This window comes from Castor canadensis, chromosome X (assembly GCF_047511655.1).
Source record: "Castor canadensis chromosome X, mCasCan1.hap1v2, whole genome shotgun sequence".
NCBI classification, from domain to species: Eukaryota; Metazoa; Chordata; class Mammalia; order Rodentia; family Castoridae; genus Castor; species Castor canadensis.
In genome coordinates, this window is record NC_133405.1 from 135,796,255 (window position 1) to 135,815,102 (window position 18,848).

At 43.9% G+C, this 18,848-nt stretch overlaps 1 protein-coding gene across 6 annotated transcripts in view; it reads right to left on the reverse strand.

Annotated features, from left to right (window-relative positions):
• Nucleotides 1-2,008: 2,008 nt before the first annotated feature.
• Nucleotides 2,009-18,848, reverse strand: part of LOC109675136 (protein Shroom2) — a 136,057-nt gene continuing 119,217 nt past the window's right edge. For 4 of the 6 annotated variants that reach the window (XM_074063420.1, XM_074063423.1, XM_074063422.1 and 1 more), the window contains 6 exons: nt 15,565-15,732; nt 15,072-15,281; nt 10,728-11,279; nt 9,845-10,016; nt 6,634-6,906; nt 2,009-4,735 (listed from right to left, as the gene is read on the reverse strand). In XM_074063420.1, the coding sequence (XP_073919521.1) occupies nt 4,469-4,735; nt 6,634-6,906; nt 9,845-10,016; nt 10,728-11,279; nt 15,072-15,281; nt 15,565-15,732 (1,642 nt within the window). In that variant the 3' untranslated portion in view covers nt 2,009-4,468. The remainder of the gene's footprint in view (nt 4,736-6,633; nt 6,907-9,844; nt 10,017-10,727; nt 11,280-15,071; nt 15,282-15,564; nt 15,733-18,848) is intronic. The other 2 variants (XM_074063421.1, XM_020151929.2) reach the window with 2 other exon arrangements.

The window sequence follows — 18,848 nt, forward strand, 5'->3', positions numbered from 1 at the left end:
GAGGGAAGAAGGAGGGAGGGAAGGAGGGAAGGAGGGAAGGAAAGAACGGTGGAAAGGAAAAAGGGGAAAGGGAGGGGAGGGGAGGGAAGGGGACAGACGGAGGGGGAGGAGGAAAGAAGTACATAAGGTGAAAGGAGGTAGGAAGGTGGGATGGAGGGAAAGAGGAAGGAGAAAAGGAAGAAAGGAGGACAGGTGGAAGGAAGGAGATTAGGAGGCAGAGTGAGACAGGAAAAGACAGAAAGGAGGAAGGGAGGAACCAGGGAAGGAGGGAGAGACAGGGAGAGGGAGAACAGGAGGACAGGAAGAATGGCAGAAAAAGGGCAGAAGTCTGGAGAGATAAAGGAGTGAGGAAAGAAGGAATGAGGGAAAGAGAAACGGAAGAAGGGACAGGGGGAGGGAATAATGGATATGTCGCCTTCCATTGCAATAGAGACTCTGCAGATGTGAATAAACTAAGGATTCTGAGATGGGAAGAGGACTCTGCATTATCTACATGGGCCCAGTACATCGCAGGCGGTCTTGGAAGAGGAGGAGGAGGATTTGAGGATCAAATGAGATGCAAAAAAGCAGTGGCAGAGAGAGGTTGAAGATGCTAAACTGCGGCTCTGTAGCTGGAAGAGGGGCAGCCCCTAGAAGCTGGAGTGGCAAGGAAATGAAGTTTTCAGCCTTGGCTTTAACTCAGTGACATTGATTCTAGACTTCTGACCTTCGCAGTGGTAACAATTAATCAATGTTGTTCTAAACCACTTTGTTTTTAGCAGTATTTATTTTTTCTTTTTTATCAAGCAAGGCCTCCCTATATAGTCCAGGTTGACCTCAAAGTTGTGATCCTTCTGCCTCAGCCTCCTTAATGGCTGAGATATCAGAGTGCACGAGGACATTTGGCTTAAGTTTGTAGCAATTTGTTACAGCAGCAATAGGAAACTAATTTAGAGCCTCTATCTGGCTGTGAGATGAAAAGCAATTTTATTTGTTCTTTATTGTCCCATAATATACTTATCTAGTTTTCTGTATTGGCAGCTGGTCATCATTCAAAGAGGGAAGAACAACACAGGCACATGAGGTATCCCCCATGGATAAGTGGGGACAATGCACTCACAGCTTGGACAGCACTCTCTGAGCCAGGGAAGACTTCCAGCCTAACATTAACACACTAGTTCATGTCACAACAGCTCATCTTTAATTATAAAGGACATGGTGGGCTCACGGACACTAGGTCATTTGCACATGGCCATGAAACTAGGAGGTGACAGAGGTGGCTGGCCAAACAACTAGTAGGTGAGAGATGGCACTCCTGCAGCAAATTGGCTCTGGAATTTTGAATGTTTTAGTGCCACTCTCTATTAGCAGACTTTGTTATGGCAGATGGATCCCACTAACAGCCCCAATTCTTTACACTTCCCTGTATCATACTCTCCAATGTGTCTCAACAGCTACTTCCACTGAACAGGTGCAGCCTGATCCACCCCCTTTCACTTTGGCCAATGGAAAGTCAGCAGGTATGATAACAAAGCCATGACAAGCACCTTTATGACTGGGTCTGGTCTCTTGTGCACTCTGTGAAGATCATGCTAAGGCCACACTGCTGGTACCAGGAAGATGAGATGCACATGACAAGAGTGCAGCCTAGATTAGTTGCTGATCTACAAACTCATGTGTTAAGAACTTTATCCTGCACAATGAGATTTCATGTTATGTAGTATTACTGGGGCAAAAACTAACCAGTACAACCTACACCCCTGACTTATTTCTGAGCAGTGCCTCTCACAATTCTGAAAATTGACTGGTCTTAACTAGACTGACAAGTTACAAACACAAATAAAATTTACTCAAATGGTTTAAGAATCAGACACATGGTGACAAATTTTTAGGGGGCGTGTGAAATCAGGTACTGAACTCAAGGCTTTGCACCCACATGCTCTACAACTGAGCCACACACCCTCTACCCCAATAATTTGATTTTTTAGAAAGCTGTAATATAGGTAAATAGAAGACATGCTCCATTCACTCAAAGAGACATACATTGTTTATTGTTAAAGTCAAGCAGCGTATCTGTTGATAAGTGGTGTCAAGCATAAAATCTGTACACATTTGCCATAGTGGATGGCAGGGTACAAGCCATAGCAACAGTCCTGACAAAAAAGCAAGCTTGTATATGTACGAAGCATTCCATGGCTGTGCAATGACAGAGGACCAGGAATCAGTCATGACCTACAAATGCCAAGGGCCAACCATTAGCACCAGATTGCTTATATATGCAATAATATAACTATGTATAGCTATGTACACGGACTCACTGGAATCTTTGGGCCCACGCTAACCAGTCATTGAAGAGGCAAACAGTGGGACGGATAGGAAGGTTATGATTATGTGTGCTTTGCTAAAAGCATTCTAGAGCACTATATTGCTATGCATAAGAGGAAGTCCTAAAAAGCCTCCAAAAGGTTGGATACAGACACACAAATTTCAGTATTCACATTTTACACACGTATCACTAAAGCAATCACAATACTGTATTTGAGGGGAAAGAATCACAGATTAGAAAGCATTGTCTAAATAACAAAATACTCTCAAATTACTTGGGATGTCTGGGGACAGTCAGCTTCACATTTTCTGAGGTGACCCACATTCACAGCAAGGGATGACTAGGAGGGAAAGAGAAGGATGCTGAGGGGCAGAGCAGTGACTCTGTAAAATAGAAACAGCTTCATTTACCAGGAATAAACACTCTTGCAAAGGCATTTATTCTATTGGCATTGGCTGGTTGCCTAAAATGCAGTTTATTGCCTGCACCATTGAAGTTTTGCCATTTGGACTTGGCTGTATGGAGGGCATGAAGATCTGCACAAGTGCCTCTGGCTCAGGAAGCATGGATTTCACTGCTTTAAGACATCTGTGTGTGCGTGTCAGCATACACATGTGCACATTTGTCATGTGTACATGTGTGCTTTGTGTCACTGCAGATAGAGGGAAATCTTCCCACCAGCTGGAACTTCTTTATGGGATTAAGGGCAAATGAGGATTAAGATGATCCCTGATAGAACAAAAGTTCTAATTTCACCAAACATCAAGTCATTTGAGGGACTTGCTCTCTATTAACCATGCATTTAATTAAATGAACATGTTTTGAAGAACTACACCAGATCCACAGTTATTAGATAAAAATAAGTAAGCTAAAACCAAGCCATCGGTGCTAAACATATTTCATGTGCTTATTTGCCATGTATACATCCTCTTTGGTGAAGTGTCTATGCAAGTCTTGTGCCCACTTTTTAATACTGTTGGGTTATGAGTGTTTATACACTCGGGATGCAAATCCTTTATTAGAGACAAGATTTGCAAGTATTTTCTACCAGTGTGTGACTTGACAATTGGAAATTGACATTAATTATGACAGTGCTGGTTTAATGAGTAAGACTCTCTTTAGAATCTTGCTATTTCAACCGGTTAAAAAGGGCACAGAACCTTTAAACTGTGGAAGAAAAAGACCAAGTTTAGGCAAGAGATAGTCCCTAGGACCTCCAAAAACCAGAGGAAGAGATCTTATGGTACATAGAATGTAGCCCTCATGGGATGGTAACAAACTTGGAGGCCAAAAGAGATAAGTAGCCTATTATCACCAATGATAGATCACACATACACATAAAGTTAATATTCTTGGGGAAAGTAACTTAAAATATATTTCATCTACCTCAGGAAACAAACACACTATTAATGGAAACACTTTTAACCAAGTAATTTTACTTGGCCAGAAAACATTGTTTAAACTCTGAAGAATACAGCTGTTTGTATTGTGGTTTGAGTGTTGTGAAGCATGTGTGTGGCTTAAGTGACAATTTTAATCTTAGAATGAGTGCACTCAACATGTAGGCTGTTCATTTCACAGTTGGCTTTTAACCATTAGAAAACTATTCAGCTTTCCCATGTGTTAATAAATTATCATCATCATCATCATCATCATCAACATGATTTTTGCTGGATCACAGAACATCATTAAATGAGAGATTACGAAATCTCATACTGTCGAACAAGCAAAGATAAAACACAGCAGCCTGTGCCCAGATGAATCACGAGACTAGACGTGCGGCAGGGTCTCCCCTTTCATGCACCTTGGGGACATATTGGGCCTCTGAACATGGGAGGACCTGCGGCCCTTTGGTAGAAAATGACTGTTTATAGGTACTACCAGCCCAGTCCTTGGCAGCCACAGAGGACCTGGCCAGGAGGCAGAGCCTGGTGTCCTATGTAGTCACATTGGATGGATCACTGCTTGGCATTCCAAAGGAAACTAAAAAATTAACTAAATCATGCCAGACAAACACAGACGTTATTGCTTTTCTACCAGCCACTTTGTTCTGGGAGGAATCTCCCTCCAGGTGATAAAGACTGGCTGGGGTCTTCACTTGCACATCTGAGCAGAGCTCCAGGGCTCCAAGGCTCCATGCTAGCCCTTTGCCAAGTGGGGCTCTCATTTGCCTCTCTCGGGCTGCAGGCTGTCAAACAAGCACTTCAGCTGCTCTTCACCGAGGTGGATTTTGTCCTCCAGCTCCCGCTGCTCGATGATGAGGGCGGACTTCATCTTCACAAAGTGCTCATAGTCGGCCAGGCTCTCCTCACTGAGGTAGGTGGCCAGGATGTCAAACACGATGCGCTCACGCCGATCCAGGTTCTCTTTGAGCTCCTTGGCATCCTCGTGCTGCTGGGTGAGGACTCGTTGCTTCTCCAGCAGTGACTGCTGTGGAGGGAGAAACAGAAACAAGCGTGTTTAGGGTCAGGACTAAAGCAGCGGCTCAGACCAAACTTTGAAAGTGTGGCAGCTTTGCGGGGCTGGTCACATGGTTGTGTATCAGATGGTCAATGGAAACAATAAGCCACCTAAGATCCCATGGGAGCCGCACAGAAATGCTTAGGAAATGGGTAGCATGTGCCTTGTGGTCCAGGTAGCTTCCTCAAGGCCCAGCCATCTTGGGAGCCACTAGTGGACCCCTCTAGGTTTCTTCCCTTCAACTGAGCCCCATTGTCTGCCATCTGCCTTGAAATTGGGGACCACAAAGTACATAATTCTGAGATGCTCCAAAGAAGCCAAGGACTGAGGAATTCTATTAATGGGAAAGTTGGCAAAAGGGAAATATTATAAAGAAATGCCAGGGCAGGATTTGTGAACCCTCAGGCAGAAGGATTCAAGGAGTGTATTGTAGACAAGGGCACAGGAAGGAGTGGAGGAGCAGAGGGACTGAATCCCTTATTTCCTATAGGGTCCTTTTCCGGGAGACACAGACAACCCCGTTCCCAATATACAACACTCATCATCATTCTGCTCACAGAGCACACACCTAATTTCCTTACCACTTCTTACCACCTCTAAGACAAACTAAGAGAGGAAGAGATGAATGTGTTTAATGTCTTCAGATGTAGGCTGGTGGCCATGAGGCATTAATTTACTAGGCTTGAGTGTCTTTCTCTTCATTTTGGTGCTGGGATTGAACCAGGGCCCCACACATGCTGAGCATAAGCATGTGCTCTCCCACTGAGCTACAGCCCCAGCACAGGTCCTGAGTTGTAGCTGAGCACCAGGACAGCTGCTCTGTGATTCTGCTGCTTTGCATGGCCATAGGGGATGCAGACCAGAGGCAACAAGGAGCATGCTGCAAATGCCAGACATAGAAAGAGGTCAGCAAAGAGGAGCTATTATCACTGTTAGGAACCATGTACAGAAATAGCACGGTTACCAACTGTGCTGTTGGTGTGGTGCTTCTGTGAGATGCCCATGCCCACTCAAGCTTTTCAGATCATCCTGCCCAACTCTGAGGCTCTTCCTGATCCTCAGGTGTGAGTTGAACAAAGAAAAATATATTTTCATGGAAAGAGGTCAGGCCAGGTCAGGTCACTTTACTCCAATAGAAAGGGAAACAGATACTAACCGGTTCTAGAAATGTGTCTCAGGTTTAAAATCAGTCAAGCTCAACAATGCTAGGAAGCTGCTGAGGTGGTGGTGGAAGGGAGCAGGAATGGAATATGTGATTTACTAATAATAAAAGATCACTTTGAAGTTCTACCCTGTGCAAAGAATAAAACAAGATGTTTTACTGGTATTTGACCTATGAGGTAAAGCTAGCAAGGTCCATATTATTTCCCTTATTTTGCACATAACAAAACTGAAAGGTAGATTCACTGAGAAATGTTCCCAGAATGTCACATAGCAGGAATGGGAGAAAAGTTAGACAACTCTCTGATTGTTTCTAGACTGCTAGATGCATTCATGCTAAAACAGAGCAGCAACAATACTAAAATCCAATCTATCATGGAGTACTTGTGCACATGGTTAGAGTTAAAAAGAAGACTCTACTCCAGAAAGATATTATGAGCAGTGATCAACGGGAATGTCTGCAAGGATGTCAAAAAGAGGCACCAGTTCTTCTGGAGGATCTGGGAGGCCCTCAGTCCCACGGCTCAACTCACCGTATCTCATTAGCATGTTCTCTGCTTCCACTAAAAACAGAGTGAGAGCAGGGTGCTTCTCCCATGCACCAGGAGGCAGACAGGCTGCATACAAAAGAACTGACTTTCCCAGCACCCCTAAACAGCCTTTCTGCAGAACCATCCCCAATCCCATTTCCCTGTCAGAAATGATACCCGATCACCAGGAGAAGGACTGTCATCCAAATTATTGAGGGCATTTTCCACCCGAGCCAGGCGGCCTGACAGTGACAGCAGTAGGTTCACCACTTTGTCCAGGTCCCCGATGAACATCCGGAACTTGTCAAACTCATTGGGCTTGCAGACATCTTTTGCAATGGCCTCCACCTCATCCCCGAGAGCATTGTTGGCCTGGATGTCCTCCAGCAGGCTCTCACGGGCTTCCCGGAGGACCTGCAGCTTGCGGCTGATGCTGTCAATGAGCTCCTGCTGTACAGGAGCAGGGAGGCATGGAGACATTCGTTAGCCTAGACCTGGAGCCCTGAGACAGCTGCAGCACTCTGGCCTGGGTGCAATTCAGTCAGAATGGATGGAAGTTTATGCATCATCAAATAATGGAGGGTTTATAAGACTAAGAGAAGGAGAAGGTCTCCTGGTTAAATAATTTACATTCAATAAATAAAATGAACATGCAAAATTACATATATAATAAATACACAAAAGTATATTAAAATAAAACAGGGCAGTGGGTGTAGCCCAATGGTATAGTCCTAAAACAGACTTTTAATAGAATCTACTGACTTCAATTTGACCAAAATGCAAATAAATGACTTTGTTAAAATTATGGCAAATATATATATATAACATAAATCTTACCGTTTTAACCTTTTTCTTTTAAGTGCTGGGGATGGAACTCAGGGCCTCACTCATGCTGGGTCAGTACTCTACCATCTAGCTACACCTCAGTTGTGAAGCAGCCACTTCTGGTGAGATGGCATCAGCAACTGGTGCCTCCCAGAGCAGATGGACAGAGCAACACACACACATGAAGCTGGGTGCTACCAAAGCATGAACTTCTAAAATGCATTATACCATGAAAAACCAAGGTACACTTATAACGAAGGCAGCTTTCTATATCTAGGGTGTGGGCTAAATTAAATGGTCCTGGGCTGGTAGAGGGCTCAAGTGGTAGAGTATCCGCCTAGCAAGTGAGATGCCCCAAATTGTAGCCCTAGTTCTGCCAAAAAAAAAAAGGAGTCCAGATTACATGACTTTCTTGTTTTATGAGAAAAAAACTGAAAGACTGAAAAAAAAGTTTAAAAAAACAGGAAAATGTGAGCAGAATAAAGCAGATGGTACCCTGAGCTAGACAGTCTCTAAAAGCCCCAAGACTAACCCTTCACTTTCCATTTCCCTATTTAATTCCTTGGACCAACAAGTTATTTTTTAGAATGAAAAAAAGTTTTTGTTGTTTTGGCGGCACTGGGGGTTGAACTCAGGGCCTTGTGCTTGCTAGGCAGGTGCTCCACCACCTGAGCCACACCCCCAGCCCAACAATTTTATGTACAAGTGGGTCATGATACTTCATAACATTTCTTTATTTGGGGGGGAGGGTAGCAAGGGATACTGGGACTTAAACTCAGGACCTCACACTTGCTAGGCTCTACCATTTGAGCCACTCCACTAGTCCGTAACATTTCTATTTTAATTAAAATCAATCAATGGTGTTTTTGAAATCACTAATCATAATCATTTGCAAAGGTCACATTTAAAAAAAAAAGTTAGAATCTGGGCATAGTGGAGCACACATGGAACACAACACTTGAAGGCTAAGGTGCGAGAATTTTGAGTTAAGAGTCCAGCCTGGGCTATACAGTGAGACCTTGTCTCAATCAATCAATCAATGAATCATCAGTACTTTCCATGAGAATTCTTTTCATGGTGCTAGGCCCACAACAAACACACACAAAATGGTGACTGCTCCTTTTTCTTCCCCAGAACTCATGATTTAGGTAAACTCACAGTCCTTGGAATAAACAACACATGCTGCCCTCTAACTGACTTTCTTTGGCAATACTGTGTAAGTCCTTCCTGTATAAAACAAATAACAATCCTAATGTCACAGGTCTGCTCAGCTGACATGTGGAGATTTAAAGCTAATATAGTAAGTCACGATGCCAGCACTATAAGCCTAACTTTGACCCTACGGTAACTGTCATGGTTACCAACAATTGTCCTGAGTCCTGTTCTAAGCTCATCTCCAATCCTACCTCCCCTGTCCACACGGCTCTAGCCCCTATCTTCTAAGCTTTTCCAATGTGCCACCAGGCTCCCACCACAGAACCTTTGCCTTGCTCCCACTTGTCCTCCTCCCAGGAACATCAGACATTTCCAGGACTTGTAAATAATGTTACTCTGGGTCTCGTCTTAAAGCCCTCATCAGAGCCCTCTCTGCAATCACAGGCTGTCTCTATCCCTTCACCATTTTCTGTCATACTACTGATGTAGTATATCAAGGGTTGGCAAACTTTTTCCATCAAGAGCCAGAAAGCAAATATTTTAGACTTTGCAGGTTATACAGTCACTGTTGTAAATATTCAACTTGGCCACTATTCTCTGAAGCTACCATACTCCATATGTAAAAGAATGGATGTGTATTTCAATAAAACTTTATTGACAAAAACAGGTGGTAGGCTACATTTTCAAAACCTGTGTTGTATATGTGTCTGTGATGGCTGTCATCTCTCGCATGACAACACAGCTCCTTTACCCATAGAGAAGGCTCTGTCCTGCATTCCATCTACTGCTCAACCCTCAAGTGTCTGGATGGGATCTTGGGAGTTAATGCATTCTGGCTGACAAGTTACTTTCTGATCCACTCTTGGATTTATAATCATCTCGTTATGTATATTTGAACTTGATATTCAAAGAGGACAGTAATTCACTGAAAACCACACAATTAAGTCCCTTGGATTTTAATTGAGGTAGGAGAGATACAGCTATTGGATTTAACATTAAAATTAAACAGAATGGTACTCACTTTAAACTAACTTAACAATGGATCTTAACCTTATGGAAAGGTTACAACACATGAGGGGCTTACTCATTATGCCCCACGTTCCTTGTCTTACATGAAAGCCAATCAGAAATGCCCTCTGACATGTGATGCTGGGTCTCTTCTAGGGCAGAAATGTATAGATCCAGCACCTCCCACTTGCCCCGTTTTGTTTTGTTTTTTTTATTCATTTGTTTATCTATTTACTTACTGAATGACTGATTGACTGGGTGGGGCATTGCATGTTACCTAGGCTGGTCTTGACTTCCTGCTCTCAAGTGATCCTCCTGCCACAGCCTCCTGAGTAGCTGTGAGTTAGAGCTACTGCACCCAGTCCTACATACAATTCTATTTGGGAATTCCACTTCCTACCTTTTTCACTGACAGGTCATGGTCCAAGTCACCCCCTACATACTCCTCAGGCTCTTGCTGCTCCTGAAGATCCTTCATCTTGATCAGCAGCTCAGCCTTGGGGGCTGATGTGCTGTAGTAGGTGGAATTGGTAGCCAGGGACACAACCACTGGCACACTTGGCTCCTCTTTCCTGGGTAGAGAAAGAACCTCAATTAGCTGTGACCATATGCACAGACACACCCCCTCCAACCTTAGACCTCCTCCCTGGGTTGTGACAAATAAAAGCTGGCACAAACAGAAAGGCATCAATCAGGGAGATGAGAAAACCAAAGTGGCAAAAAAAGGTTTAAAGAAACAAAACTTCACCAAATGGATACCCATAAAGCCTATGGAATGTAGTCTTATCTGATTTTTGTTATTTTGCAGTGCTACCGATAGAACCCAGGGCATGTAGGATGAGCAGCACCCCTGGTCTATTTCCACTAGATGTCAGGAGCAGTCCCTCTCCAGTGCAACAGCCAAAGCTGTCACCAGACATTGCTAACTAAACACTCATGCAGATAATGGCACTCACTGAAAACCCCTCTCTTAGGGGAAAGGAGATCTGTGGTCATTACCCTAATACTGCTGGCCAAAAACCAAGGAGCTTAGCTGCTACATGTTGTATCTTCATTCCTTTGCCAGGCCCTAAAGTCATTACAGCCAGCGATGGTGCCTCTAACCCTTACTTTCTCTTTTGGGATACTCACATAAAAGTCTAAACATCAGCAGTCCCTATGAAATCTGTCTCACGAAGAAAGCAGTCATGAAAATCAATAAAGAGACATGGCCCTTCTCACTTTTTCAGCGTAAGAGATGCCAGACAGAATCAGGCAACGACTGGAACAGGGCATCTACTCACTTCTCTTCTGTAGTTCTGGGCGAGGGGATTTTGGGGAGCAGTTTCCGCCGCTGTTGAGCTTCCTCCAGGAGGTGTGCATCTTTGGGGAAGATTCCTTCCATCAGGTCCATGGTGGTTTTTATCTTCACACTGGGATCCAGTATATCAGCGAGGGACTTATCCTTTCCCACAATCTCCCTGGCCAGCTCCTCAGACTTCAGGTCTTCCACTGTCTTCTCCTTAGCCTTCATGTAGCTAAGGCCAGGAGGAGAGGCACACTCGTCCTTCACAGGAGGCACAGGGGCACTGGGTGCCTGGGGCTCGGGTGATTGGGCTCTGTGTGGGGCCTCAACCTCAGCAACATGCCGTGTGTACACGCAGAAGCGGGAATAGCATTGCTCCGATGTGCTCAGAGTCTTGATCTGGTCTCTCTCCAGCCCACTGGGCAGCGTGGGCAGCTCAGCTGGGGGTACCAAGCTCTGGCGGCTCTCCTTCTCAGGTTGGCTCTCTGAATGCACAATCTTGATGGGCACCATCTTCACAGTGGTATTGTTGTCCATCACTCGCTCGATTCTGGAAAGAAAGGAATCATACTCTAAGATCTCGAAAGGCACAAATTTTGACCCAGGACTGACTAGCTGGGTCTCCTCCCCCAAGGGAACACAATTCAAAGACTCCTGCTCAATTTTCCAACTGGAAGCAGCCTCCATGATCATAGGTGCTGGACAAAGTAGAGGGTGGAAGGAGGTTGAAAGTTGCCCTAAGAGGTCCAATTCAAACTGTCAGCCACATACGTACAGGTTTGTGAGAGTGACTTCTTGCCGTTTAATATTCATTAACTTTTATTCCAATGCGAATGCAAACTGTAACAAGTCTACTCAATAAACTATCTTTTGTAGGAGAATCTATAGTGGCCAGGCATTGTTCACATAATTCCCATGAGTATAGTCAGGGCTACTCAAAGCACATCAGTATACATCTATTGATACCTGACTGCTTATTAGGGACCCTGGAGGACCTCAACTGAGTGGCTGAGTTTGGACGCAGTACTGAGCACTTCCACTTCCGGGTCCCACTCTGAAGATTTGTGTGCTCTTATACACTGCATGCCTCCCTCTACCTGCCTCCTACCTCCTAACACTGCAAGCCATCTGGGGCAAAGACTTTCTGACCAGTGTGATGAGCATTTTGCAGTAAATGGGAACTCACTGCTTCTGTGTTATTCTTAGTGACTCACACAGCACAGAATTCCTTTCTTAAAAGCAAGTTTTGGGTGAAAGGAGCCATGGAGGCACCAAAAGCATCCATGAGAAGAGAGAGTAAAGGGGAGGCAACCTTCCCTACAACATCACAGTGCCTTGCCTAGGACACCTGAGTGCTGGTTGTATTCTGATGCACCTGTTGGTCTATGAGGTGGGAGCTGTGCACATGAGGGCTCTGTGTCAAGATCAAGAGTTTCTCAAAGGGTTTTGAAAGGTCATTTTGGACAAAGGAAGCCATCTGCTGGACAAGTGTGGAAAAAAGTAAATAAGCTGAAATACCCACAAATGAAGCCCAGGACTTGATTCTAGCATGATGAACCAAAAATCACTTCTACAACATTTTATAAACTGACTCTGTAGCCCAAAGGATACCATGGGGCTCTCAATAAAATGCCTTTATTATCTTATTTATTTGCCTTTATTTGGAAACTAGGAACACAAAATGGCTCTTTCTCTATTTAAACATGAGGGAGTGCTGTGCAGGCTAAGATGAAACAATTTGGTATTTTCTTCTGTCTCTCATGGGGAAGCAGTAAGAACCTATGTGTTTGGCAGAGGCATTTGTGTACAGTCCTCTTATCTCCTCGTGAATTCACTTTTTAAAAGTCTAACAGGAAAATCCTGTTTAGATATGTGAACTTAGAAAAGAAAATGCTGCCATCTTACCTAAGCCAGAACATACATGAAAAGCTTTGCATTGACTTCAATGCACATGTAGAAACCATGGTCAACTGTTACTGACTTTTAACTCATCCTGTAATTGTATCTTCCCCCATTTGTGGAGAAATGCGATTTCCAGTAAAGGAAGGAGCAGCAGAGAAAAATTAAACAGCCAAAGCAGATCTTCCACAGGCTGGCATATACTTTCCAACAAGGTACTCATTCCTGGTCATTTCTAAACACTAATTATCACTCTTCTTACAAATGATCAAGACTCCCGCATTTAAAACCTGGGCAGCTTTCCTTCAGGTGAGTGGCCAGCTGCCCAAAGGATGCAGCTAACATCAGGCAGTCCAAGGGCTCAACTCACATGGCCACTACTTGGGTACTCTGCAGTCTTGCCTGCTGTTCTGGGTCCACACGTTCTGCTCAGAAGATTCACCAACACTGATGGTAATAATACTGTCCAGGAGTACCCTGTTCACTTTTGCTCACACACACTTCAAATGTAGAAACAGAAAACTTGCCTGAGAATGCTTCTGAGGGCAATCAAACTTCTTAACCTTCATCAAAAGGGATGGAAGTTTCTACCAACCATCATTGCCATTTCGAAATTTAAAAACAACAAACCGGACAAAATCTAAAACTTTAGATAATTTTAAAAGGTTTAAGAGTAAGGTCCCTGAATGTTCTATTTTCTCTTTCTCTGCATCCCTACTGCCAAGCTTAATGCCTGGCACGCTGAAACTTATTGAGAAATAAATGTCTGCTACTGGGCAGGCAAAGGAAGCCTGTATGCATGTGCATGGTAAATGCAGAGGGAGAGATACAACATCGGTGGTATAGTAAATGTTCAAAAAATCTAAGGAAGTCATTAGAAGTCAGGACAAGTTTCTCTGACCAATGCTCATGTGACAGGACACTTTTTTGTCTGACAATCAGTCTTCTACACTCAGTTTAGAGCTGGATTATGACCCATGTTGAGCACCTGCCCCTTACAAGTTTTATAGGTAATTGGGATTCCACGTTTTCATAACAAGACTAACCAATTACACATGGCTGGGGCACTGACATTTAATCCAAGGCATGATAAGTAACCTCCCAAATAGCAATGCTCATAGGTGGCATGACCGTCATCTGCCCAACTATATTTTCAGAAAAGAACAGAGAGAACACAGGTGGACACTGCTTTCAGAACCTAACAATATAGCATTAAATGGTATTAAATGGTATTTACATTTTAAATGATATAAGGCACACTCTAGGCACACAGATAAAGCTGTGATTTTAATGCCATTTTGGAGATATAGCAGTATCAACAAAGTATTTTCTCTGCTGGGTTATTTTGAAGTTACAAAGGAAAAAGGCTCCAGACTCCACAGCAGGGAAGTCAAATGGAAATTTGTGTAATGAGGGAAATACTTGTTATGTGTTCTGTCCAGCATAGCAGTCACAAGCCACCCATGGTACAGCTGAGGAGCTGAATTCTTTCCCTTGGTTTTCATTAACATATACAGCACAAGTGACAGGTGGCTACTGAATCACACAGCAGAGCTCTAGAGCAGGCTTCTCAACCTCAGTGCCAATTGATATGTGGGTCCAATAACTCCATTGTGTGGACCGTCCTGTGTGTTGTGGGATGGTCAACAGCTTCCCTGGCCTCCACACTCTAGATGCCAGCAGCATCCTTATGACCACAAATACTGCCTCATGTCCCCTGGGGTAGGGGCGGGGGGGCACACTGCACTGCATCCCCCAGATTGAGAACCAATCAATGCTCTAGAGAATGAGATGAAAGCTCTCCACGTCTTCCACTCCTCAGTTCCCCAAAGACTCTCAGGGAGGGAACCTGGTGTGAAAACAGTGAGGCAGTCGGTGTTCTTGAATTGTCAGTCCTTGCCCGGCAGCACTCATCAGCATCTTGACCACCAGCACAGAACATGCCTGCCTGAAATTCTGACACCACCACCATGGAATAACATTGACTTTTGTTCTGCTTTAAGAAGAGCTGTGCACCTGCTGAGCTTTCTATCACTTAAAACATGCAGAAAGGGAGTGTGAAAATGTGACACTATGCAAAAGACCAACTTCATTTAGAGATCTCCTGCTTAGGTAAAACCTGACTGTGATCATAAATATTAAATGCACGGGACAAACAGTCCTAGTCTGCAGGTGCCATGGGTCACGCATTCAGCTTGGATGAAGGGGATCGGGGCAGCCATTCTCTGTAGGCAAGGGCACCCCCACCCTCCACAGAGAGTTAAAAACCCAACTGATCCCTGCAGCCGTGGCTTCTCCTCCAGGTAATTTCCCAGGACCAACTTTAAATCCAGTGTCTCTAGCTGAAGCAACAGTTGAAAACACTGAAGCCTGTGCCTACAGAAGGCATCTTATGAGATGAACAAGTGATACACACACACACACACACTGACAAAAGCAGTACCTTGTTGAATTATCATCTTGGATAAGCAGAGGAGGCTTGTCCGTCAGCTTCTGTGGAGCGAACTGAGGGGAAGGGGAGCGAGAGGTTTCCATGGAGGATGTCTGCAGGTGCCCGACCTTGGAAGGGAGCAGTGCTTCTGGCTTAAGACAGGACGTGTCCTCATTCACATGCTGGCTGTCTTGGTGCTGGGCATTGCTGAACACAGAAGGGCTGTGGGAGAGGGACAAGATGGTCACACATACATTCAGGGACATGGGAAATGATGATGATGCTGGGAAGGGTTTGCCAGGCCCAGGCAGGTGAGAGTCTGCAAGTGTACTGTCAGAGCCCCTGTACTTCCTGAGCTCAAGTTTGGGCAGTTGAGACCTCTGTAGGGCTAGCTTCTTGGGGAGCAGATGTGTGCTCAATGGCCATGAATCATGCTCGAGTACATGAAAGCAAAGGGGTGTGCTGGCCTTGGGGTCTCAAGTCTGAAGCTGTGTTCTCTGAGTACCTATAATCTCGAGGTAGAGTTCCTGCTCGGCCCCGACCTTCCTGGGGCAGGTCTGGGGCTTCCCGAGTATGGGATGATTCAGATGATGTGGACAGGATCCGTGGGTTCTGATTTGGTAGATCCTGTGATGTTGCTGGACTGACTTGCCAACACTGAGCATCTGCTTGTCTAGAGGAAGAATGAATAAAAGTTACTCATGGATTCCAATTTACACCTTCTTCCTACATGCAAGAAGACCTGAATCTTAAAGATCCCCTTAAATCACTTTAAGGAGTTAAATCCATATGTTTTCTAAAATCAGCCCTGATTGCTACACCTGACTCAGCAATGATCCCTAACGCATGTCAAGACAACATAACATGTATTTTGGCATGTTATATATGATTCATGGAGCCTTAAAACTACATATGTGACACACTGGTTGGGTATGAACACACATAGACACATCACTGCATTCTTTTAATTAAAAAAATTTAGCAAACCATGTTTTTGTGAAAATTTCTCAGATACAGCTATGTTCTGAACTATTTACTTCAAGTTGCAGTATTTTTATGTGGCTTATGGGAAACTGCCATATGAACAGGGTAGACCTTTCTAAGATGGGCCAGAAAACTTGTAAACGCAGTCGTGTATTATGACCAATAAGAAAGAACAGCTACTTCTTTTGGAAGCATCTGTGACTTGGTAAATCTTCCCACTTCTAAAGCACATGGATTGTCAAACTTGCAACAAATCAGTCTGTTCTACCTTTGCCAACATACTGTCACAAACCCAACACAACAGAGTAATAAAACAAATCTCTTATCTTAAGGAAGGAGCTATTTTCAATTTAAAAGTAACCTCTGAGGGCTGGAGTGTAGCTCAGCGTTAGAGCATTTGCCTAGCATGTAGACGGCCTTAGGTTTGATACCCAGCACACCAAAACCAAACCTGAACTGTTTAGAGAAGACCCAAGCAAGGACAGTAAGTAAGCATAAGTACCAGTAAGAGATATCACCGAGATACTAACAAGCAGAATACAGCCCCACTTCTACCAATATTGAGTGTATAAGAGCATCATTCTAGTGCCTACCTTGAAGCCCCAAAGAATTGCCTGCCCCTGAACTCTGTCTTGGAGCCATCTGGACATGCTAAAATCCTCCATGTCTGAAGAGAGCAGGACAACTCATGTTCCACTGAGCCTCAAAAGAGGGCACATTTGTTCTCTGCTCAGAGGAGGTTAAAAAGTTTAGAAAATAAGCCGTAACAAAACCACCTCAACATAACAGTTTAGAAAAATTTCAGTCCAAGTTAAGGACGTTCTGTTCCTTATGAGTATTAAGGTAGACACACACAGAATCTGAGGCAGAATAAACAGATGAAACAGGGAAATTCAAATTAATAGATATTAAAAGGGCCAGACTCAGACATTAGAGCCAGGAAGTAAAAACTGAAAAACAGCAGCAAGCTCCCCTCCCATGACCTCCTTTTAGTTGTTAACTTACATGGGTAGGGAGACAGAGGGGCTATCTGCAGCTGCTTTCATTCTTTGAAATGTTAAGCTGCAGGGCTCCTTGAAGGGATAGAAACAGAATAAAAGGCATGTCTCACAAAAGGAAGTCCTAAAACTCACCTATTTTTCCTGCATCTTGGGTAGGCCTAGACAACATCTCCATGTTTTCACACCCATCTTGCCCACTCAGAACCATTTTCTGACAATTGGGGGTTAGTAGACTGCCACTTGATGACGTGTATTTCCCCAGCCTAGAACATGTAAAACTCAAAGAGCTGCCATTTTTTAGCTTGTTTCTCACTCATCATTTCCAAGCAGGAGGTACATTTTCCTCTTTGATTTTCTCCCTACTTTTATCCTGTTAAACTAAAATGAATCCTTGCTAAAACTTCTACCTTGTGAGAGCCTCCTTTCTGTGTGTGTGTGTGAGACACCTTGAAATTTTTTTCACATGTGCGGATCTCAAGTACCTGTGAATTTTGCATGGAAATGGAATCCTTTTGTGTGTGTGTGTGAGACACCTTGAAATTTTTTTCACATGTGCGGATCTCAAGTACCTGTGAATTTTGCATGGAAACTGGGAATCTAAGGAATCCCTTCACCCTCTTACCTGGTGACAAAACTTCTAGTTTGAAGTTTTCTCAAAATAACACAAGCCAGGCATGGTGGCCAATGCCTGTGATGCCGCTACTTAGGAGACAGAGATTGGAAGGATCTTGGTTTTAGACCAGTCTGGACAAAAACAGTTATCGAGAGACCCTGTCTCAAAGAATGAGCCAGGTGTTGTGGTAAACATCTGTGATCCCGGGCAGTGGGAGGTGGAGGTAAGAGGATCTTGGCCCAAGGCTGGCTAGGGCAAAAAGCATGAGACCCTATTTGAAAAATAACAAAAGCAAAATGGGATGGTACTGTGACTTAAGTGGTAGAGCACTTGCATAGCAAGTACAAGGACAAGTTAAAGTCCCAGTACTGTCAAAAAAAGAAAAACAAATAAACAAAACCAAAACCACACACACACACACACACACACACACACACACACACACACACACAAACCCTTGAATACAACAGTGATTGCTTAGAAGTCAATAACCAGTTAGGCAGTGGTCTGGTTACCAAGCACAGAATGACATTAGGATGCTGTCAAATTGACCATATATTTTGAAGTTCATAGGTCAGATGTTGCCCTATTTCATTTTAATATTTTATTTCATTTCAAAAAGTTGAGGTACACTGGAATTTTTTTCATCCTATTAAAACTCCTGAAATTTAGCATTCATTGACCCATCTAAAAGCACCTGGTACCTGTTACTTAACAGCCACTGTGACATATAAACAGAGAATTAAATGAGCTGCAGGGTTTTTTAAATACTAAAATCTCTTATCTTTGTTCACCTAGATGCATGCAGATTAAAATTAAGTCTATTTGCAATGCAATCTCTGATTTCTAACCTCTGATCTCATGCTGAAGTATTCCGATCTATCTGTCCATGGGGAGGGGTAAATAATGGCTCAGCAAAAAAAGGCTAAAATGGCTCAGAAGAAAAAAAAAGCCAAAAGGACCAGCTGAGAAACTGTGCTTTGGGTTGGTTCCTGGTGCCTCTGCTGGTCAAATGACTCTAGGACTTGTTCCTGGATTATTAAAGGCCATCCTGTGCAGGACTTGAGGGCTCTGTTCTCTGGAAGAAAAGTGCATGCTACACAATCACTTCTCATGCTAGAAGTCAAGGACACAGCACTCCCCCCAACATTTGGCTCGGTTTAGACTTACACTGGCATAGCAGTTTCTGAA